The sequence below is a fragment of the Podarcis muralis genome, chromosome 7 (genome assembly GCF_964188315.1).
Source record: "Podarcis muralis chromosome 7, rPodMur119.hap1.1, whole genome shotgun sequence".
Taxonomy (NCBI): Eukaryota; Metazoa; Chordata; class Lepidosauria; order Squamata; family Lacertidae; genus Podarcis; species Podarcis muralis.
Window position 1 is genome coordinate 85,610,463 of NC_135661.1, and position 23,972 is coordinate 85,634,434.

The 23,972-nt window shown below is 47.2% G+C and overlaps 2 protein-coding genes across 2 annotated transcripts in view; one reads left to right on the top strand and one right to left on the bottom strand.

Annotated features, from left to right (window-relative positions):
- Positions 1 to 1,079: 1,079 nt before the first annotated feature.
- On the bottom strand, positions 1,080 to 20,335 carry EIF3K (eukaryotic translation initiation factor 3 subunit K). Its single transcript, XM_028742065.2, has 8 exons — positions 20,176 to 20,335; positions 18,322 to 18,420; positions 17,362 to 17,482; positions 15,264 to 15,338; positions 11,942 to 12,008; positions 10,833 to 10,910; positions 8,297 to 8,422; positions 1,080 to 1,211 (listed from the first exon to the last, which is right to left on the bottom strand). The coding sequence occupies exons 1-8, from the start codon at positions 20,232 to 20,234 to the stop codon at positions 1,180 to 1,182; spliced, it is 657 nt and encodes a 218-aa protein (XP_028597898.2). The 5' UTR covers positions 20,235 to 20,335; the 3' UTR covers positions 1,080 to 1,179.
- Positions 20,336 to 22,933: 2,598 nt separating this feature from the next.
- The window catches only part of MAP4K1 (mitogen-activated protein kinase kinase kinase kinase 1), a 70,769-nt gene continuing 69,730 nt past the window's right edge, over positions 22,934 to 23,972 (top strand). The window contains exon 1 of the mRNA XM_077932300.1: positions 22,934 to 23,421. Coding sequence (XP_077788426.1) covers positions 23,314 to 23,421 — 108 coding nt within the window. The 5' untranslated portion in view covers positions 22,934 to 23,313. The remainder of the gene's footprint in view (positions 23,422 to 23,972) is intronic.

The window sequence follows — 23,972 nt, forward strand, 5'->3', positions numbered from 1 at the left end:
TGCTGGATCCTTAGGAGCAGACACCAGCTGAATCTGCTCTGGCTCCGGAGGTGATGGAGGACCCATTGCCTGCAGGTGCTCCTCTCCCAGCCCTGTCAGGGAAGGTGAGGTTGCCTCTGGGTCCAGTAACCCTCCAGCCTCTCCGGAGCTGCAGAGGCTCAGGGCAGAGAGGCGGAGGGAACTAAGTTCCCGCAGGAGGAGTGCTCGCCTCCAGGCCAGGAGAGTCGAGTCACCTGTGGACCAGGGCCGCCCTGTGCCTCAGAGGCCAGCCCGCCCAGTCCCAGGTTGCGGGAGCAACATCGTTGGTTACCTGTCCCTGCCTCCTGTCCTGCTTTCTGCCAGTTCCTGACCATGCCCGACTCCCTGCCTTGGACCCCGCTTCAGCCTCGGACCGGACACGGACCACGCCACATGGTAACGCCCCCCCCTCCCGGGACCAGCACATGACATCAGGTGTGGAGTGGCAGGTGGAGAAAAACTGCCTTGCAGGCTGAGTTCAGCCAGCAGCCCAGAGATTCCCCGCCTCTGCTCTAGAAGTTGTCAGCCCTTGCACCAAACCCAAGCTGCTGCTTTCTAACCTTTATTCTGATCTCAAAGGCAGAAGAAGGGTGTTGTGGACAGCAGCTGGGGCAATGAGACTTGAAAGCAAGGAATCTGGGAGGACGGCATGGGGGAACCTGGCTTTAAATAAGAATCACAAAACTTGTAGAGTTGGAAGGGACCACACGATGTCATCCAGTCCAACCCCCTGTGCTGCAGAAATCTTTTGCCCAACACAGGGTTCGAACCCATGACCGTGAAATTAAGAAACTCATGCTCTACCAACTGAGCTATTGCCCCTTTCCAGGAAGTTAAGTGGCTGACCATTGAAAAGGGAAACATCAAAGTCCTGCAACTGAATTTAACCCCTCCTTTGTCTCTATCCACCTTCTCTCCAGATATTTGACACCTTTAGCAAACAGCCCAGTCCAGGAACGCGCCAAGTCCTTCAGATCTTTCCATGGGGGCAGTGCTTTCGCTGCTCCCCTTTCAGCCCCCAGAGACTGAGGTGGAGGCTGGATCAACACAAGAGGCAGATGTTGGACAGAATCATTTATTGGCCACGGTCTTTTTTACAACGGTCTTTGTTAAAATTAAATACGCAACAGGAAACGGGAGAGCTGCCGGAAGAGGCCTCCCTCACTGTGAAGAAGCCATGATGCTGGAGACACCTGAAAGGGAAGCAGAAGGAGGGAGACTTAAAAGGCGGAGCTGCCTTTGAGCAAGTCGGACCAGCGACCCATCAAGGCTAGGACTGTCCAACCAGCAATGGCTTCACTGAGGATTAAAGTTGGGGTTTTCTTAATGCAAAGCAATGATCTGCAACAGAGTTCTCCCTTCTACAGCAGGGGGGACAGTACTCACACTGATTTGTCAACCACAGGCATATGCATGCCCCCCCAAAAACCCCAGGAATATTGTAAAGAAGAAGGTTCACACCCTTAAGTGGGATACTTGCATAGGCTGTACAGACACTGTAATTCTGCACAAAGACAGAAATTCAAGAGAATTTCATGTTTCCTTTAATATATACAGTGGTACCTCGGGTTACATACGCTTCAGGTTACACACTCCGCTAACCCAGAAATAGTGCTTCAGGTGAAGAACTTTGCTTCAGGATAAGAACAGAAATTGGGCTCCGGCGGCGCGGCGGCAGCAGGAGGCTCCCATTAGCTAAAGTGGTGCTTCAGGTTAAGAACAGTTTCAGGTTAAGAACGGACCTCCGGAACAAATTAAGTACTTAACCCGAGGTACCACTGTACACCGTATTTTTCGCTCTATAAGACGCACCTTTTCCCTCCTAAAAAGTAAGGGGAAATGTGTGTGTGTGTGTGTGTGTCTTATGGAGCGAATGCAGGCTGCGCAGCTATCCCAGAAGCCAGAACAGCAAGAGGGATCGCTGCGTAGCGCTCCCTCTCACTGTTCTAGCTTCTGGCTTAGCCGCCCGCAGCCTCTTCAGGGCAGCGGGAAGCCTTCATCCCGCTGCCCTGAAGAGGCTGTGCAGCTATCCCAGAATCCAGAACAGCTGGCTTTTGCGGGAGGCGGAGGAAGGGACAGAGCGTGCGGATCTGTCCCTTCCCCCACCTCCTGGAAAAGCCCCCAAGAGCCGTGCTCCCTTTAAAGAGCCACGCGGAGTGTGTGTGCGGCGCTCGGGGGCTTTTCCCCGAGGAGGGAGAAGGGCAACCCGTCAGTGATGGGCTTCTCCCTCCTCGGGGAAAAGCTTGCAAGCGCCGCACACACGCTCCACGTGGCTTGTGAAAGGGAGCGCTGAGCAGAGCCTGGGGTGCACACAGGCTCTGCTCAGCGCTCCCTTTAAATAATATTTTTTTTCTTGCATTCCCCCTCTAAAAACTAGGTGCGTCTTATGGTCAGGTGCGTCTTATGGAGCGAAAAATACGTTATATTCCCCCCCCCCCATAGCTATCAAGCAGGCATGGGTAAACTCTCTTTCTCTGGCCCTTAAGACACTGTCCAGCCACATCCCCCACTCGCCCTGTGCTGTGTCGTCCTCTGGTGATTTTTCATGGCTGGGTTGTGTCTTTGCATTGGGACAATAAGGTAGAGGTAAAGGGACCCCTGACCATTAGGTCCAGTCTTGGCCGACTCTGGGGTTGTGGCGCTCATCTCGCTTTATTGGCTGAGGGAGCTGGCCTACAGCTTCTGGGTCATGTGGCCAGCATGACTAAGCCGCTTCTGTCGAACCAGAGCAGCACACAGAAATGCCATTTATCTTCCCGCTGGAGCGGTACCTATTTATCTACTTGCACTTTGACGTGCTTTCGAACTGCTAGGTTGGCAGGAGCTGGGACCGAGCAATGGGAGCTCACCCTGTCGCGGGGATTCAAACTGCCGAACTTCTGATTGGCAAGTCCTAGGCTCTGTGGTTTAACCCACAGCGCCACCCACTCTTGGAGTCTCTGACAAAACAGACTTCAGAGAATACACAAAAATTAACAGAAATATCAGTAAGATTAAACCAGAATACAGAATCCATAAATAAATTGGTGGAGGAAAACGCTACCACGCGCCAAATAGCTGAAGATGCTAAAGCTACTGCTGGAGAGACACAGGAGAAATTAGAGCCGATTGCTAAGAAGGTTTATGAGCATGATGCGACTTTGGCCTTGTGGGAGTTACAGAGAAAAGAGAGAAACTTGAAATTAAGACTGATTCCGGAGAATGAAAGAGACAATCTTGTGGAATATCTGACACGGGAGTTTGTGGATTGTTGGGACCTTGAGGAAGACGAATTTAAAATCACGACAGCTTTCAGATTGGGTAAAAAACAAGACAGAAAGACCCCGAGAGATTGCTTAATCACACTCAGATCCAAGGAGGAAAGAGACAAAATATTAGGACTACACTTTGAAAAGGCCTTGCAAATTGGAAATTCAGCTGTACAGATCTTTAAAGACATCCCAAAATACATTTTGGATTTAAGAAACTTCTACAAGGATTTGGCTCTTCTGCTAAAGAAAAATTCCATTCGCTTTAGGTGGGAGTTCCCACAAGGACTGTCATTTGACTACAAGGCAAAGAAGGTGAAAATAAAGACAATTCAAGACAAGGACAAATTTCTGGCAAGAAATCAGGAGGACCTGCAGAAGGGGACTGTGGACGCACTTGCAGAACAGAGGAGAGCATTGGAGATTTTGAATCTTTCGATCGGACAAAAACCACTACCATCAGAAGAAGAGCAACAACTTGGAGCTGTTGGAGGAGTTTAGAAAAACAATAAGATGGCTCTGCAATTCCTTAGCTGGAATTGTAATGGGCTCAATGGGCCCTTGAAGAGAAGACAAGTATTTCATATATTGAACAGAGAACAATTGGACCTGATATGTCTACAAGAAACTCACATAACCAGAGCTCACAGGAGACTACTCATAAATAAAAGGCTAGGACAAGAATTTATTTCATCAGACAAAGTTAAGAAAAGAGGAGTGGTAATATATGTGAAAGAGAAATGGGCCCCAAAAATGATATTCAAGGACGAACAAGGGAGATACCTGGCAGTGGAGATACAAATACAAGGAGAAAAAATTTTAGTGGTTGGAATTTATGCACCGAATGAAGGCAAATCTGACTTCTTTAAGAGACTTCATGAAACCCTGACTGACTATTTGGATTACAATATGATAATTATGGGAGACATGAATGGCGTGGTCTCCACTAATATGGACAAGGCACAAAGACTAACAGTTAGCAAGGAAGGGAGACTCCCTAAGACTTTTTTTGAAATGACAGAAAATATGGGCTTGATAGACATATGGAGAACAAGGAACCCTCTGGAGAGAGAGGGAACTTTCTTCTCCCAAGCAATGATGACCTGGACCAGAATCGATCAAATTTGGATTACTAGTGGGATGGCCCCAAAGATTAAGAAAGTGGAAATCTGCCCAAAAACTTGCTCCGACCATAACGCCGTGAAGATGGAGATGAAACTCACAATGACTGGTCAATTTAGATGGAGAATGAATGACACCCTCTTTCGAGATAAGGAGATTCTCACGAAGGCCCAAAAGAACCTAAAAGACTACTTTGAAATAAATCTGAGGACCGACGTGGAGAAAAGAGTGGTCTGGGATGCAAGTAAGGCGGTGATGAGAGGATTTTTGATTCAACAAAATTCAATAAAGAGGAAAAAACAAAATGAGAAAAAAGAAAAGATTTTGGAAATGATAAAGGAAGGAGAGAGAAAATTAAGAACAAAACCAAAGTCCCAGGACATCTTAAGAGAGATTAAGTTGTATCAAACACAATATATGGAATTGATGAACCAAGAGATTGAATGGAAGATAAAGCAAATGAAGCAAAAGACTTTTGAATCAGCAAATAAATGTGGCAAACTTTTGGCATGGCAACTGAAGAAAAGGCAGAAATTAAATACAGTTACAAGCCTAGAGGTGGATGGGAAAAATATCTCTAAACCCAATGAAATTAGAAACTGCTTTTTAAGCTACTTCAAAAAACTCTACACTCAAGGCCCGCAAAATGAAGAAGATATAGACAAATTCCTTGGAAAATATGGATTACAAAATATCTCTCACCAAAGTAAGATGGATTTGAACCAGAGAATTTCAGAACAAGAGATAGAGGCTGCCATTCAGAATATGCAATTGGGCAAATCTCCAGGACCAGATGGACTGACTTCCGGATACTACAAATCGCTGAAGGAATGGCTGACTCAACCATTAAGAGAAGTTTGTAACGAGATCCTTGAGGGAAAAAGGGCACCTGAATCGTGGAAAGAAGCATATATTTCACTCATACCAAAGTCAGAGACTGAAAAGACCCAACTTAAGAACTACCGCCCAATATCATTGCTCAATGTGGATTACAAAATTTTTGCAGACATTTTGGCAAAAAGATTTAAAAGAGTGTTGATGGAGAAGATTCATAAGGACCAAGCAGGCTTTCTCCCTAAAAGACACCTGGCAGATAATGTAAGGAATGTAATAGACATTTTGGAAAAGCTAGAGGTGAATATAAACACTAAAGTAGTATTGATCTTTGTGGATGCGGAGAAAGCCTTTGACAATATTTCTTGGAGTTTTATGAGGAAGAATCTTCATGGGATGGGGGTAGGCCAGGGTTTTGAAAATGGTATGGCTGCAATATATTCCGAACAAAAAGCTAAACTGATTGTAAATAATGTTGTGACTGAGGAACTTAAGATAGAAAAAGGAACACGACAGGGGTGCCCGATCTCCCCATTACTTTTTATCTCAGTTCTGGAGGTGTTGCTGAATATGATAAGAAATGACCAGCAGGTCAAAGGAGTGCAGGTCGGAGCTAAACATTATAAGTTAAGAGCGTTTGCAGATGACTTAGTATTGACTTTGCAAGAGCCAAACACTAGTACGAAAAAGGTTTTAGAAATAATACAACAGTTTGGCCAGGTAGCTGGATTTAAGCTGAATAAGCAAAAAACTAAAGTTTTAGGGAAAAACCTAACAGACATGGAAAAGGAGAAATTTCAAGAGGAGACAGGTTTGACAGTAGTCAAGAAGGTGAAATACCTAGGGGTTTACTTAACATCTAAAAATCTGAATTTGTACAAGGACAACTATGAAAAATGTTGGTCAGAAATTAAAAAAGATCTAGAAATATGGTCAAATTTGAAATTGTCAATGTTAGGCCGAATTGCAGTGATCAAAATGAATGTATTGCCTAGAATGTTGTTTTTGTTTCAGACCTTGCAGATTCTTGACAAGATGGAATGTTTCAAGAGGTGGCAGAAAGATATTTCGAAATTTGTCTGGCAGGGCAAAAAGCCCAGAATTAAATTTAAGATATTGACAGATGCTAAAGAAAGAGGGGGGTTTGCCCTGCCGGACTTAAAATTGTACTATGAGGCAGCAGCTTTTTGCTGGCTGAAGGAATGGATGCTCCTCGAGAACACAGACATTTTGGATCTGGAAGGTTTTAACAATGTTTTTGGTTGGCATGCATATTTATGGTATGACAAAATTAAGCAGCATAGTGCCTTTAAAAATCACATTGTTAGAAAAGCATTGTTTAATGTATGGATGAGATATAAAGATCTGTTGGAAAACAAAACCCCTAGATGGGTGTCACCAGTCGAGGCTAAAGCAGTAAAGAAACTCAATATGGAGGTCGGATGGCTGAAGTATTGGGAAATTTTGGAACAGGATGGAGATAAGTGGAAATTACAAAGCTATGACAAATTGAAACATAAAGTACAAAACTGGCTTCAATATTATCAAATAATGGAGCTTTTCAAACAGGACAGGAAAATTGGCTTTCAGGTGGAAAAATCAAAACTAGAGATTGAACTGCTAGAACCCAACACTAAGAATTTATCAAGAATGTATAACTTGTTGCTGAAATGGAATACACAGGATGAAATGGTGAAATCAGCTATGATTAAATGGGCACAAGATATTGGTCATGACATTATGCTCGCTAACTGGGAACAGTTATGGACCACCGGTGTTAAGTTTACGGCATGTAATGCCTTAAGAGAAAACATAATGAAAATGATTTACAGGTGGTACATGACCCCAGTCAAGCTGGCAAAAATTTATCATCTGCCCGATAACAAATGTTGGAAGTGTAAAGAGACTGAAGGTACCTTCTACCACCTTTGGTGGACATGCCCGAAGATTAAGGCCTTCTGGGAAATGATCTATAATGAAATCAAAAAAGTACTTAAATGTACCTTTTCTAAAAAACCAGAGGCCTTCCTCTTGGGCATTGTCGGCCAATTGGTGGCAAAGAGGGATAGAACTTTCTTCATGTACGCTTCAACAGCAGCAAGAATACTCATCGCAAAGTATTGGAAGACACAAGATCTACCCACTCTGGAAGAATGGCAGATGAAAGTGATGGAGTATATGACATTGGCCGAGATGACAGGCAGAATCCGTGACCAACGAAAAGAGACGGTGGAAGAAGAATGGACAAAATTTAAAAGTTATCTTAAGGACTACTATAAACTTAATGAATGTTAAAATGTTGTGGTTCCCAGAAACAAAGGGGTACAGGATATAAGGTTAGAATTATAAAAGAGGATTAAGATGATAGAGAATGGAAAGTAACAATGGGGAGTTGCTAGTTGAATTATGGACATTGGGATGCAGAGAGGGGGGGGTATGGGGAAGTCCAAGAAAAGAGGTTTATGAAAATATGTTTGAAACTATACGTGTATGTTTGTCACCTTTAGTGTTTGTTTGTTTCTTTTAAAAATTTTGTAAAACCAATAAAAAATTTAAAAAAAAATAATATTTATCTACTTGCACTTTGACGTGCTTTCGAACTGCTAGGTTGGCAGGAGCTGGGACCGAGCAATGGGAGCTCACCCTGTCGCGGGGATTCAAACTGCCGAACTTCTGATTGGCAAGTCCTAGGCTCTGTGGTTTAACCCACAGCGCCACCCACTCTTGCTTATCCAGACAAGAGGATGGAGAGTGTGTGAGTGGACACACCTTCTACTCATATGTAGTCCCTGGGAGATGACCCACCTCTGCTATAAACATGTGCCTGAATATGGGGGGCAATGCCAGCAGTGATTGGGAGCAGGATCTTTCATGCCTTAAGTCATTAGTAAGATGAGTAGGCGAACCTGTTCAGTTTATCGACAGGCCACTGAACTTAGCTTTGCTTCATGCTAGCAAATCGCAGAGAGCTCACCAGCCCTGCTTGCAACACAGCCCCCGTCTAGCTTAGGAGATGCTTCAAGAAAGAGGAGGAAAAGAACTGCACTGGTCAGAGAAGCTGAGAAGATGCTCACTGTCAAAGTCTATCTTCTCCACAATGTTCTTGGGCTTGATGCTCTCCTCCTGGTTGCAGATGAAGATGGTCCCAGGCTCCGTCTCTGTCCAGCCGTATTTGCTCATCCAAGACTTCAGCTGGTTGTCTGCAATAAACAAGAGAAGCGTCAAGGGGCTGGGTAGAGGATGGACATGATATAAAATAAGTTTCATCCTGCACCTCAAACAAATCCCAGTGGGGGAGCAGACACGACTGTTAACACTATATGCTAAAAGCAGCAGAATTCTAAATAACAGCCCAGAACCATGGAGGAGAGAAAACAGATTAAATTAAAAAGCCGGGCCGGGGGGGGGGGGAAATGCCACTGCAGGTGCCATCATCAGGAAACCCCACTCCCAACCTTAAGGCGATATCACATAGCAAGATCAAAAACAGCTTCCAAGGTTTCACTTGGCCTCAGTTGATGCAAAAGGGACAGAATCCTACCTCTCCACTGAAGAACATACACAGAAGGTCAGATCTGTAGGTGCAGACCACCCCCCGATTCAATCTAGCTTGTTAAGAAAATTCCCAAACCCAGATCCACGGGCGACTTGGGGTCATTTCTCTAAGGTAGTCTATTTTAAAGTTTTTATGTGTTTATATGCCTATCGCACTTTTAAACTTAAAAAATCATTGTTGTATATTGTTTTAAATGTTTGTTTTGCTATTGGGATCGTAGTTCCATTTGTGTTTCTCAAGCTGGTCTCTGAGCGTAATAAATTTCATCTGTACGCAGAAGGCTTCCCAGCAAGCCATTTCTTTACTTACATCCACCCCAAAAGCCAATGTTCCCTCTCTGCCACGTATAAAAATATTGCACTAGTTCCTGGCTTTAAAAAGAGGTAAATGTATAGGAGGAAGATTTCTAAAGGAACTGAATTATTTTTCCTGGCTCATCTTGGACCACAAGAAACTCTTCACGGACAGGGATGGTCAGAGGACCGCTACTGATGCAACGAAACTACCACTAAACACAGAGGCCAGTTCCCAAACTCAATAAAGCAGAGCCAGTTCATGGCTCAAATCAAGGCCACGTATCTACAACATCTGCTAGTCATAAAAATAAAAAGGGATAGCAAGACCCTGGGCATCTTCACACATCCCTGCAAATCATGTCTTGCTGCACAAAAGCAAATCCTGTCTGCTTTGCTCCTCCCGGCTAGTGTACAGCTAGAATAAACCATGTACCCTGGCTCACCTTTACACCCAAAACAAGGGCCATTGTTGGTCTGGCAAGCTAATCATCACTGTAGTTTGTTTGGAGTGCAAAGTGGAGAGCCTATATCCCTGGTATGCAACGGTATACCAGGGATCACAATACATTTCCTCTGTTAGAAAATCAAGCCTCTTATCCGGAGAAACTGGCCACTCTCCAGGCACCCGGCTTGATCTCCTGGTGACCTCCCCGTCCGCATTCCCGAGCAGGATACAGGCGAGGTCGCGATCAGCGATCCTCCTCAAGTGTGAGAAGAACACACCACTCTTCCCTGCCTGCCCAGGCAGGGGAAAGAGATAGACAGAAATGTATTTACATGCCTTTATTTCTGTCTTTGCAGCATTACAGAAAAACACGTCTGCTCTCTTCAAACTCCAACAGCAGAGAGACACAAACCCCACCTCCTGTACTTCCTGTACAGCTCATGTTACACTCTGAGCTAAAATCCGGTGCTGCGCACTGAGAAATGACTGCCCCTCTGTTCCCACAGCAGTCCCAACATTCCCATCATGTTTACATTCCAAGCTAGCAGCTGCTCGCGGCCGCATTGCTTCTATATCGTAACTACTGCAATGCGCTCTACGTGGGGCTACCTTTGAAGGTGACTCGTAAACTGCAATTAATCCAGAATGCAGCAGCTAGAGTGGTGACTGGGAGCAGCCGCCGAGACCATATAACACCGGTCCTGAAAGATCTTCATTGGCTCCCAGTACGTTTCTGAGCACAATTCAAAGTGTTGGTGCTGGCCTTCAAAGCCCTAAATGGCCTCGGCCCAGTATACCTGAAGGAGTGTCTCCACCCCCATCGTTCTGCCCGGACACTGAGGTCCAGCACCGAGGGCCTTCTGGCGGTCCACTCACTGCGAGAAGTGAGGTTGCAGGGAACCAGGCAGGGGGCCTTCTTGGTAGTGGCATCCGCCCTGTGGAACACCCTCCCATCAGATGTCAAGGCAATAAACAACTGTTTTACTTTTAAAAGACAACTGAAGGCGGCCCTGTTTAGGGAAGCTTTTAATGTCTGATGCTGTATTGCTTTTAATATTCAGTTGGAAGCCGCCCAGAGTGGCTGGGGAAATCCAGCCAGATGGGTGGAGTATTATTATTATTATTATTAATAATAATAATAATAATAAAGTGAGGAAGAGCGAAGAACACGCAAGTCACTTGTACATGGCAAACCCTGGTTGATGGCTCACTGTGATATGTGTGCATGGCTGATGTTATATGTTCCTGAGCTTCTGATACACACCCTAATAGTTACTCACCTGTGCAGGATACACACCCTAATAGTTACTCACCTGTGAGGTCGCCCAGCATCTTGGCCAGAAGCCAGCGGTCAATGTGCTGGTATGTGATCCCCACCACATGACAGATAACTGCAGAGAGACACGACAAGAGGCTTAGAATTGTGGTTCAACATGGGTTCTGAATGAACACAGGTTGCCGTTCCTCACTTAAGGGAAACCATGGTGAATGCTAGCCAAGGTTTCCTTTAACCAAGGAACTAAATATCAAGCTCTATCCCTGTGCTTTAAGTTAGGGGGAAACTTGCTCTGGGAAGGGGCTGTGGAAGGACAGAAAGGACAGTGGTCCTTCGGGTTAAATACGCTTCAGGTTACAGACGCTTCAGGTTACAGACTCCGCTAACCCAGAAATAGTACCTCGGGTTAAGAACTTTGCTTCAGGATGAGGACAGAAATCGTGCAGCAGCAGCGGGAGGCCCCATTAGCTAAAGTGGTACCTCGGGTTAAGAACAGTTTCAGGTTAAGAACGGACCTCCGGAACGAATTAAGTTCTTAACCCGAGGTGCCACTGTACCATTGGTAAAACCGTAGCCTTGTAATGACCACTCCTCTTAAGGAGGCTGAGGAGAGAACATAAACACACATGGAGCTCAGAAAAGAGTGCTCAGCTCCTCAGGGAAAGGGAAGAGTGAGTAAGATGGTAGACAAAGCAAGCACACTTCTTCCTTTAATCAATCTGGCATCATTTGGGAGGCTTGACAACCATATGTCAGGAGTGCTCTGATGGTGTTTCCTGCTTGGCAGGGGGTTGGACTCGATGGCCCTTGTGGTCTCTTCAAACTCTATGAGTCTACGATTTATTTGAAGTACAGATTTTCCGCACAACCAACAACTTTTCGGTTTAACCAAAAGGAGTTTCGTATCGTTAAGGGCTGTATTCAGTGCTGCAATGGGAGAACCCTGCTGGCATAACAGGCCTTCCTTTTCCACTCTTCCCTTCCCCCAGAATCTGCTCTGGGGGGACCCCCAACTCCAATTTTGAGGATGTGCAGGAGGCAGAGGTGCAACATTGAAGACAGTCCTAAAAGAAATATAGTAGACTGGATTTTAGCGTCTGAAGGGGCAAGGAAGAAGAGCGCAGGAGCAGAGAGAAGCAGACTTACATTTCCGAACAGAGTCCTCAAAGCCAGTGATCCCATCCAGGAGTTCCATGTTCTCATCTAAGGCTTGCTAGGAAGGAAACACACAAAAATGTCGCTTTGAATCAAAGCAGCTGACATCCCACCCTGATATTAGCAAGGAGAAGCTAAACTTGCTTTTGAATTTTAACGAAGCTACCGTATTTTTCGCTCTATAACACGCACCTGACCATAACACGCACATAGTTTTTAGAGGAGGAAAACAAGAAAGAAATATTCTAAATGAAACAGTGGATGTATGATTTTTGTGGTTCATGCTGTGGCCACAGACATGTGATCTGACGGTGAGTTTGGGGTAGCCCAATGCAAAAATCCTGAGGATCCATGTGGATCCATGCTTTGTAACCACGTTTTTGCGCCATTGCGGCCCCATGAAACAGTGGGTGTGTGTGTTTTTTGGTGCAGGCTGTAGCCATGGATATGCTATGTGATCTGATGGTGAATTTGGGGTGACCCAGTGCAAAAATCCTGAGGATCCATGTGGATTCGTGCTTTGTAACCACGTTTTAAGTGGGGAGGGAAGGAAAAGCACTCAAGGGACAAGGAGCACGCGTGGGGGGGGGGGGTGGAGAAGGATGCTGCTAATAATGCAGGAGAGGCTCCTCTCCGGCTTTGCTCCTTTAGAACAAGCAGGCTCTGCGTCTCTCCCTCCTCCCTGGCAAGGAAACCGTGTTAGTAACCACTCTGAGACAAATCAAGAAAAATTGCGACCAACACTCTCCCCCAAGAAGCGCAGTGAGGTCAAAACACACACACACGCAGAGAGAGAACTGGCCCTAAAGTCGCAGGGGCGCTGGGAGAGTGAATGGGAAGCAGGAGGAGGAGAAGGAGCACACACACACACACACACACACACACACACACACACGACACACAGAGTGTCAATCCTAAAGTTGCAGGGAGAGTGAACGGGAAGCAGGAGGAGGAGAAGGAGCCCTCACACACACATACACACATGACACACATAGTGTCAATCCTAAAGTCGCAGGGAGAGTGAAGGAGCCCTGACACACACACAGACACGCAGAGTGTCAATCCTAAAGTCGCAGGGGCGCAGGGAGAGTGAACGGAAGCAAGAGAAGGAGCCCTCTCTCTCTCTCTCTCACACACACACACACACGCACACAGACACACAGAGTGTCAATTCTAAAGTCGGAGGGAGAGCGCAGGGGCGCAGGGAGAGTGAACGGGAAGCAGGAGGAGGAGAATGATAGCTCAAGCACACACACACACACACACACACACACACACAGCCCCTACAGTGGCTAATCCAAAATCGGACAGCAAAAAACTGCAGGCAGGGACAGAGAGCACGGGGTTGTTTCAAAGCAGCCAACCCCGCTCTGCGTCTCTCCCTCCTCCCGGCTAGGCTGGCTGAAAAGCTTCGCTGCTACCTAGCGAGCTCAGTGGGGAGGAGAGAGGGACATAGAGCACGGGGTTGTTTTAAAGCAGCCGACCCCGCTCTGCTTCTCTCCCTCCTCCCCGGCTCCGCTTACACCCGCTTTTGAGCCACGGACTGCTCACGACTGCAGCAGATTCCCCCGCCATCTGTAGGCATTCGCTCCATAACACGCACAGACATTTCCCCTTACTTTCTAGGAGGAAAAATCTGCATGTTATGGTGCGAAATTTACGGTAAAAAATACACCCAAACATCACAAAAGTACATTTAAAGAGCTGCGAAGAAGAAGAAAAGGAATTGTAGAACATCAGAAATAAAAATTGTAAGGCAGCCACATCAGTACACTTATCAAATGCAGCACACTTTAAAAAAGCTCTGTGTATGCTCTGCAATACTAATGGATATGCTTGTGTTTCTTTTCTTTTTAATTTCAATTCCTATCTAAAAGATCTCACAGCTGTTTACATAATAATAATAATAATAATAATAATAATAATAATAATAATAATAATTTATTTATTTATTTATTTATACCCCACCCATCTGGCTGGGTTTCCCCAGCCACTCTGGGAGGCTTTCAACAAAGTATTAAAATACAGTAGTCTGTTAAACATTAAAAGTGATAAGTTAAAGAAAAACCACTTCAAATGACTTGTGCAACAAATACACAAACAATATCTATATCCATAAATTTTATATAAACAAAATAAAATCAAAGAGGCGGGATAATTGGTAATAGAATATTTCAAACAACACAACATGCACCCACTTATTCCTCCAATCTCACTCACCGTCCATTTCACACAATCATTATCACTACTCCTTAGGCGCAAGCACTACCTTGATCAGCCACTCATAAATAAACCACTCAAATTCACCTGTATTACAACCCATATGCAAAGGGTCACTGCCAAGTGTACACAGATGCCTGAGCCCCACTGGACTATCTAGTACTCCTCTTCCATCTCTCACCGGACACAGGGGCCCAGATCTATACCAGGGAAGGCTCTTGCCCTGGAGAGTATCTAACCCCTTTCCATCCACTCACTCCAAACGACAGAATAATAGCTTAAAGTACTGTATTTTTCGCTCTATAGGACGCACTTTTTCCCCTCCAGAAATTAAGGGGAAATGTGTGTGTGTCCTATGGAGCGAATGCAGGCTCCTTGGCTTCAATAGCAACGCGAAGCCTCCGAAGCGCAGAGGGAGTGCTCCAGAGGCTTCGTATTCCTTTCACTGAAGCCTGGAGAGCGAGAGGGGTCGGTGCGCACCGACTCCTATCGCTCACCAGGCTTCAGAGATAGCCACCTGAAGCCTTTGGAGCACAGTGGGACCTCGTGCTATGCTCCAAAGGCTTCGGGTTCCTTTTGCTGAAGCCGGGAGAGCAAGACTCTCCTGGCTTCAGCAGAGAGGGAGAGCTGCGCAGCGCCCCTTCAGCCAAGCGGGAGGAGAAATGGAAGGGGCTCCGTTTCTCCTGCCGCTTCGCTGAAGGGGCGCTGAACAGAGGGGGAGAATTATTTTTTTCCTGTTCTCCCCCTCCTATGGTCCGGTGCGTCCTATAGAGCGAAAAATACGGTACATGCTACACAGCCACAACATCCGTTAAAGAATCAACCAACTCTGGTAGCTGACACAAACGCCAGCCTCGCCCTCAAGGTGACCCTGAAGATCACCACACACTCAAGGTGTTTTGCTGCTGTTGGCATGTCATTGTTCTGACTGTTTTTGAAACAGGCAAAAGAAAAGCGAAGACAAGACAAGTTTCAACCTGGCAACCATCTCTTGGGCTCGTATGTCATTCAAAAGCAAAAACAAAACAAAAAAAATATTATTATTTTTTGCAAATCACAAAGGATTGTTGAGTAAGAGATGAGCTTGGCTTACCCAGAAAGCCTGGAAGTGGCAGGTCTCCAGCAGCTCGCCCAGGTATAAGATCTGACGGATGGGTCTCTCCTCTTGCTGGGAGAAATGGCATTAAGGCGGCAAATGGCACAGGGGGCAAGGGGTGAGGTTTCTTGCCCCAAATCTTAGGGATGGGGCAGGCTACGAGATATTAACAGCCCACTGTATAGTCAGAACAGAGGTCTTTCCGCAGCTACAGGAAAGACACTGTTACCCATTAATGGAAGCAGAACAGCATCCTTTCTTAAATACTGCTGCAGGGTCATTGCATGGATGGTAATTCCACAGATGCTGTTCACCCCTCCCACTCATTCTGTGTTGGAACTCCTATTTGGGGACTTCCCTGGCTTTTTCTGGTCCATGTAGGACCAGACTTGGATAGTTAGCCTTGGTGAAGGCTTGACGTTTTCATCCCCCCAAAAAGTTTTTGATTTGAGTTTCCACTGAAATGAGGCTGCATTTTAATGTTTTTATGTTGTATTTTAATCTTGTTTTTTAAGATGTATTTCAATCAATTGTTTTTATATTTGGTGTTAGCCACCCTGAGTCCAGTCTTGGCGGGGGAGGGTGGGGTATAAATAATAATAATAATAATAATAATAATAATTATTATTATTATTATTATTATTATTAGCACCAACTTTATTTCTTGCTGGAGAGAATCTAATAACAGTTTGCTTTTATATTTAAAAGGGAGAGCAGTTGCAGACTCTCTCCCCAGTAGTCTTTTTATCATAACACCTCCATTCTGCAAGTTATGCATTATACATCGTGCCAGTTGCTGGAAACTGCAAGAGGACTCTTGCGCTCCAGTCCTCCTTGAGGGTTTCCCACAGGCAACTGTAAGAACAGGATGCTGAACTAGATGGGCCACCAGCCTTATCCAGCAGGCTCCTATTTTGTTTTTGTGATACTTCCCTCTTACGGGGTCCTCACCGCGGGATCACATTCACCCGGTGCTATACCAGCTGCATTGGCTCCCGGTGGAGTACAGGATCAGGTTTAAAGTGCTGGTTTTAACCTTTAAAGCCCTATATGGCCTAAGACCCTCATACCTATGGGACCGCCTCTCCTGGTATGTCCCACGGAGGATCTTACGGTCTTCAAACAAAAACATCCTGAAGGTCTCAGGCCACAGAGAGGTTAGGCTGGCCTCAACCAGAGCCAGGGCTTTTTCGGCCGTGGCCCCGATCTGGTGGAACGCTCTGTCACAAGAGACTAGGGCCCTGCGGGACCTGACATCTTTCCACAGGGCCTGCAAGACTGAGCTGTTCCACCAGGCCTTTGGCCAGGGCACAGCCTGACCCCCTCCTTTGGCAATCCTCACAGGACTCTAGACCAATGGTTGCCATTAATCTGATTTGAATTGATTTTATAATGAAATGATTTTAGAATGTTGTATCGTTTTAATGTTGTTAGCCGCTCTGAGCCCGGCTTCGGCTGGGGAGGGATATAAATAATATTATTATTATTATTATTATTATTATTATTATTATTAAGTGCAGACATCAGGGAAACATCTCCCCCACCCCAATCCCTGGTCCTTCTTTCCATTTTTTCTCACTTAACGCTCATTCCCAAGGAACCTGAAAACTGGCTCACTACTCTGTGGCATCTTAGTTGCTGTTAATTTTTGGATTTTTAAAAACGAAATGGACCAGCATGGCTCTTGCAACTGACATATGCTGGGTGAGATGAAGTATCTTTTATGTCCTGACGATTTCAGTGGGAAAGAAACACAACTTTAGCTTAGCTGGCAGGGGCTGCAATGCACCTCGGGGCTACAGGTGGCACTGAGGTCCAAAAAACTGAAGGTTTATAGCCTTAGGATGGTAATATTTCACATTTTCTCATCAATTTTAGAACACCCATTGCACTTTCCACACATTCTCCCAGGAACGCAACAACTTTGTTAAGAAAAGAACAATAGTGTTGCCCCCATGTTGTAAGTGGAGGAGCAGGGCTTGCCTAAGGGCATCTGTGAGTTGGAAAGGAATGGAAGTTGAATCTGGGAACTCTTGGTTCATAGCTCAAGTCTTTGCTCCTGTGCAGCACTCCCTTCCCCTTGGATAAAGGATACATGAGCCTGGTCAATCATGCACTTGCAGAGTGTGAAATCTGTGTGGGGCAGGTTGGTCAGAGCTTTCAGGAGGATCTGGGCAGTGACTGTGGTTTGGAAGAAGGCAGGGTTAAACTGATACCTGGATATGAGATAAAAAGAAAGAATATATTGGGAACCCAGACAGAAAGGAGATCAGCATGTATGTATCGGTACTAGAAATTAATGGTCAAGACTGAATTAGGTCTACCCGGTGTGCCTAGGACCCTCGTACCTATGGGACCGCCTCTCCCGGTATACCCCACGGAGAGCCTCAAGGTCCATATATAACAACACCCTAGTGGTCCCAGGCCCTAAGGAAGTTAGATTGGCTTCAACCAGAGCCAGGGCCTTTTCAACACTGGCCCCGGCCTGGTGGAACGTTCTGCCTCATGAGACCAGGGCCCTGCGGGATCTGATTTCTTTCCGCAGGGCCTGTAAGACAGAGTTGTTCTGCCTGGCCTTTGGCTTGGAATTAATTTGATTCCCTCCCCCTCTTTCTTTTTCCTTTCTCCTCCTGTGAAGAGGCTGCATTTTAATGTTTCAATATTTTAATGTTGTATTTTAATCTTGTTTTTAGGTTGTATTCATTCAACTTGTTTTTATTATTGCTTGTTAGCCGCCCTGAGCCCGCCCTTGGCTGGGGAGGGCGGGGTATAAATAAAAATTAGTAGTAGTAGTAGTAGTAGTCATCGTCGAATGGAACCCTATAGAGCCAAATGTTTCACTGTCCTCCAAAAACTTGCACCAACCTTGAGAGGCACCTGCTTTACAAACCCATTTTACAGATTTAGCCCCAAGGCTCTTGACCAAATCAATGCCTACGTCAAGCTGGGCACTGACCCCCAAGCACACCTAGTTTGCCCTCACTTCTTGAAACTGTTTTCAATAGTGGACTCCCCCCCCCCCCCAAAAAAAAAGGGCAAGCAAGGAGCCACTCACAGTTTGAGCACAGCCAGGTTGGCCTCCAGGTCGTAGGCATTCTCCTTGGCTTGCGTCTCCACGTAGCGCTCTAGCGTGGCCAGATTCTCCGGGTTATACCTGAAACGCAGAACAGATTAGGGTGAGGACCGCCAGGCTAAGGCCGCATCCACACCGTACGTGGGCAGCACCGCGGCACTACATTTAGCACTCGTGGGTAACCCCCCCCAAACAATATTGGGAGCTGTGGTTTGTTCAGGGCGCTGAGAGTTGTTGGGGGACCTCCTCCCACCATTTCACGGAACTACAATTCCCATAGTGGTTTGACAGCCGATGCCTCCTTCACAGGAGAACTCTGGGCTCCCAACAACTTTCCTATATGGTGGTACCTCGGGTTACAGACGCTTCAGGTTACAGACTCCGCTAACCCAGAAATAGTAAGAACTTTGCTTCAGGATGAGAACAGAAATTGTGCTCTAGTGGGGCGGCCGCAGCGGGAGGCCCCATTAGCAGGTTAAGAATGGACATTCAGAATGTATTCAGTTCTTAACCAGAGGTACCACTGTATTGAAGTCTCCCAAGCTGGTTGTAATGAACGATTTAATTTCCTGGCCAAGGCCATCCTGTTGGGAGGACTTCCAGGCCTCCATGACAACCATGGGGTTACCTGCAAATGATCCTTTTCAGGGCACTACAGCAAAGCACCAAGGAGGGTAAATGACGAAGTACAGGACCTGATTGTTAAAGCCCCCACAGCCAGGCCCCCATGAAGAAACCAGAGATTGCGTTGTGTATTATTTTATATACGTTCATAGACACTGAAGAGTAGCCGTACATAGCAGAGTACTCCATTTATTCAGAATGGCATAACCACAGTCCTATGGAAAGTTTCCTGGAAGAACCCAATACAGTGGTACCTCGGGTTACAGACGCTTCAGGTTACAGATTCCGCTAACCCAGAAATAGTACCTCGCGTTAAGAACTTTGCTTCAGGATGAGAACAGACATTGTGCTCTGACGACGCGGCAGCAGCAGGAGGCCCCATTAGCTTCAGGTTAAGAACAGTTTCAGGTTAAGAACGGACCTCCAGAATGAATTACGGCAAGTTCTTAACCCGAGGTACCACTATAGTTTCAACACATTGCCTAGGTGTACATCTCAAGGCAAAGTTGCTCGGGGACAGTTTGGGTGACAAAAGCGGCTAGTAAAAGTCTGTATAGTTAAAGCTATGGTTTTCCCAGTGGTGATGTACGGAAGTGAGAGCTGGGCCATAAAGAAGGGTGATCGCTGGAGAATGGATGCTTTTGAATTCTGGTGCTGGAGGAGACTCTTGAGAGTCCCATGGACTGCAAGAAGATCAAACCAATCCATTCTGCAGGAAATCAGCCCTGAGTGCTCACTGGAAGGACAGATCCTGAAGCTGAGGCTCCAAGACTTTGGCCACCTCATGAGAAGAGAAGACTCCCTGGAAAAGACCCTGGTGTTGGGAAAGATGGAGGGCACAAGGAGAAGGGGACGACGGAGGACGAGATGGTGGGACAGTGTTCTCGAAGCTACCAGCATGAGTCTGACCAAACTGCGGGAGGCAGTGGAAGACAGGAGTGCCTGGCATGCTCTGGTCCAGGGGGTCACGAAGAGGCGGACACGACTAAACAACAACAACGGCGTATAAATGACGTAACGCAGGCGGGAAAGGCGGCGTGCCTCTGAGCACGTGCAGAGTGCCCCTCAAGGAAACAAGGGAAGCCCCCAACCCGCGCCGCTTGGTTTCTGAAGCCGCCCCCGGAGGAGGGTGGTGGTGGTTGCCTTGGTAACCGCGACCAGGTCCCTCCCACCGCACCCCCTGTCAATCACCCCCCCTCTCCGGGTCAGCACCTGTCGATGCCCTTCAGCAGCTTCCCCACGTTCGCCCGCATCTGCTCGAAGAGCGCCATGGCACGCGGAACCGGGAGCGGAGAAGGCGGCCGCGGCGGAAGAGGAAGGGAAAGGACCGCGGCCTCAGCACAGGAAACGGAAGGAGCAGGAACTGAAGGCACTTCCGGCCGGGCAGCCTCCGGCTTCCGCTTCCGCCGAGGCGCGCCGGAGGGAGCGCCGTAGGCTACAGGTGCGGGACGCGCATGCGTCGCGGAGAAAAGGGCCGAGGAGAGGCGGCCGACGTTCCCGGCCCCGCCCACTTCGGGGTTGAGCTTCGGCTCCTCCCCCTCCCTTCTCCCTCGGAAGATTCTATGCAGCTCTTTTGCGCGAGGACTAGAAACTTGTGCTTGGTTTTTGAAATCGGAACTTCTCTGGGGCGCAGATTTAAACTGCGCCGGACTTCCATTGCACCAAGCAGAGATCCTGCTGACTGGGACCAGCGCCTGAGCGACAATACGATACAATAATCTTTATTGTCATTGTCCCATACAGAACAACGAAATTGAAAAAAACTACACCAGACATTCAGAAACCAACAAGCCTGCTATCCCAGCCTGGTTGGCCCCCTAAAAACTCTTGGTAAAGGTAAAGGGGCCCCTGACCATTAGGTCCAGTCGTGGCCGACTCTGGGGTTGCGGCGCTAATCTAGCTTTACTGGCCGAGGGAGCTGGCGTACATCTTCCGGGTCATGTGGCCAGCATGACTAAGCCGCTTCTGGCGAACCAGAGCAGCGCACAGAAACGCCGTTTACCTTCCCACCGGAGCGGTACCTATTTATCTACTTGCACTTTGATGTGCTTTCGAACTGCTAGGTTGGCAGGAGCAGGGACCGAGCAACGGGAGCTCACCCTGTCGCGGGGATCTGAACCGCCGACCTTCTGATCGGCAAGTCCTAGGCTCAGTGGTTTAACCCGCGTCCCCCCAAAAAAACCTCTTGATACCCCATAATTAAATACAACATACTCACATAGAGACTACCTTACAGCCATCCATGCAGTTCAAGTGGCAGTGGGTTTACGTGGTGCATGACTCTGGTCACTCCTCCTAATCTCCTTTAGGATGCAGCTGGGCCATTTTTAGCTCCGCCCCCTGTAACTTTTTGTATGCGATACAGTTTGCTGAGCTATGGTTTCTTCAGGGAGGGAACCTTAACACCTGGTTCACTTTGCGCTATCTCCAGTGGAAAGGTTCAAGGAGTTGGGGGAGGGAAAAACAGGTCTCTGGCTGAGACCCTGAAGAGCCGGCGTCAGGCAACCGAGTGGCAAAATCAGAAGTGAAGTGATAGGCACAGCCAAGCCCCCTTCTAAAATTGCACAATTACACAATGCTTTGTAATTGTGGATGTATTGCAGCAATCGGTGCAAATCTCCAGCTGCTGCCTTTCTGCTAGATCTACTATGTTCTGTGCAAATACATAAGCCAATGATTCAGAGTGCTCCAATATCATTTTTGGGAGTGGTTCTCCCCCCACGCTTTTCGTTGTTAAAAAGTGTGGCACTTACTGTAACAATTTCATGGTGAGTACCGGAACCTACCGTATTTTTTGCTCTATAAGACTCACTTTTTCCCTCCTAAAAAGTAAGGGGAAATGTGTGTGCGTCTTACGGAGCGAATGCAGGCTGCGCAGCTATCCCAGAAGCCAGAAGAGCAAGAGGGATTGCTGCTTTCACTGCGCAGCGATCCCTCTTGCTGTTCTGGCTTCTGGGATTCAGAATTTTTTCTTCTTCTTGTTTTCCTCCTCCAAAACCTTTAAAGCCCTCAACGGCCTCGGCCCTGTACATATGAAGAAGCATCTCCACCCCCATCATTCTGCCCAGACTCTGAGGTCCAGCTCCGAGGGCCTTCTGGCGGTTCCCTCCCTGCGAGAAGCCAAGCCACAGGGAACCAGGCAGAGGGCCTTCTCGGTAGTGGCACCCACCCTGTGGAACGCCCTCGCATCAGATGCCAAGGAAATAAGCAACTACCAGACTTTTTTAGAAGACATCTGAAGGCAGCCCTGTTTAGGGAAGTTTTTAATGTTTAATGCTGTATTGTGCTTTTAATATTCTGTTGTGAGCCGCCCAGAGTGGCTGGCGAAACCCAGCCAGGTGAGCGGGGTATAAATTATTATTATTATTATTATTACTATTATTATTAAGGCTCAAAGGTGGGAGGCAGCATGATTTTGAATTCAAGTGGCTGGAGTGCTGGAGTGCTTCGGGTCTTGCTTGCGGGTTTTCCACTGACGCACTGAGAAGAGGATGCAGGCCAGGGGACACATTCCTTTCTGGGTAGCCATCCGAGGGCCACATGTCAGTGGTGGGTGGGGCCAGGGGCAAAAGTGGGCGGAGCAATGAATGTACATTTTCCCCTTCGTACAGTAGGCCAGTTCCTGCAAACACTCACAGAGCCTTCTCTCTCCTTCATCACCAAGAAGCGTTATCAGAGTTCTAGACACATTGTGGGTGTGCAAAAGCACTCAAGGAAGATTTGCAGCCAGGCCTGTTCAGGATGTGACCAGTGAGAGTCCCAAGGGCCGCATTGTGGCCCCTGGCGTGAAGTTTCCCGCCGGTGCGCCAGCCCCAGCCCCTTCCCCGGGGGAAACCGATCCTGCAAAAGGGCCAGTGAAGAGGAGGAGATAGAGCAGGGGTCAGCAATTCTTTTCAGCAGGGGGCCAGTCCACTGTCCCTCAGACCTTGTGGGGGGCCGGACTATATTGGGGGGGGGAATGAATGAATTCCTAGGCCCCACAAATAACTCAGTGATGCGTTTGAAATAAAAGCACACGTTCTACTCATGTAAAACCACGCTGATTCCTGGACCGTCTGCGGGCCGGATTTAGAAGGCGATTGGGCCGGAACCGGCCCCCGGGCCTTAGTTTGCCTACCCATGCGATAGAGGAACCGATGTGATCTCTGCTTACCCGCCACAGGGCTTTAAAGGCCACGGTGGAGCTCGCACAAACCAATCGTGCATCAAATCAGGAAGCAGAACTCTGAGAAATTTATAAAGTGCCCTGACCACATTGCTGTTCTGACGCCCACGCGCAGTGAGAGAGTCGCAGACTTTGCAAACCTCCGCCTTGGGGTGGCAGGGGGTGGGGTGGGTATTCACTGAACAATGGATGCCCAGGAAAGAGCTGCCCTAGACATTTCTACCAGAAACCCCCAAGAGGACTTTGAACTTCTTCTGAGAGTTGGCGGAGGGACCTATGGAGAAGTCTATAAGGTAAGCAACCAAACCGCTGCTCCTTCCTGGAGAGACTGAATGGCTGAGGGCATCACACGTTTGGGGTTTCGACTTCCACAGCTGCACACTTCTTTGAAGTCTCTCAGCCCCACTCACCTCACAGAGTGTTTGTTGTGGGGCAGGAAGGGAAAGGAGAATGTTAGCCGCTTTGAGACTCCTTCGGGTAGGGATAAAGCGGGATGTCAAATCCAAACTCCCCCTCCTCCTCCTTCTTCTTCACACTAATTGACCAGCAAAAACAGGATTCCTCATAATATAACCTTAGCTCTGGCAGGGAAAACCCACCTCTTCCTTTTGCATCAATTAAAATGCTCTATTTTATTCTTGGTTTCTTTCCCTGCCAGGTATATTTTGTAATATCTCTCTCGGCCACTCTTTGAAACACCCTGCGTTGCCAATCCCTGGAGCTGTTGGAAATAGAAAAAGCACCTTCGGCAATACAGCCGCATACTAATAGAACTGGGTTTGAGGACAAAAGAAATAAATATGAAGTAGGGTTCGCCTGTGGAACTCATAGCTGCATGATATTG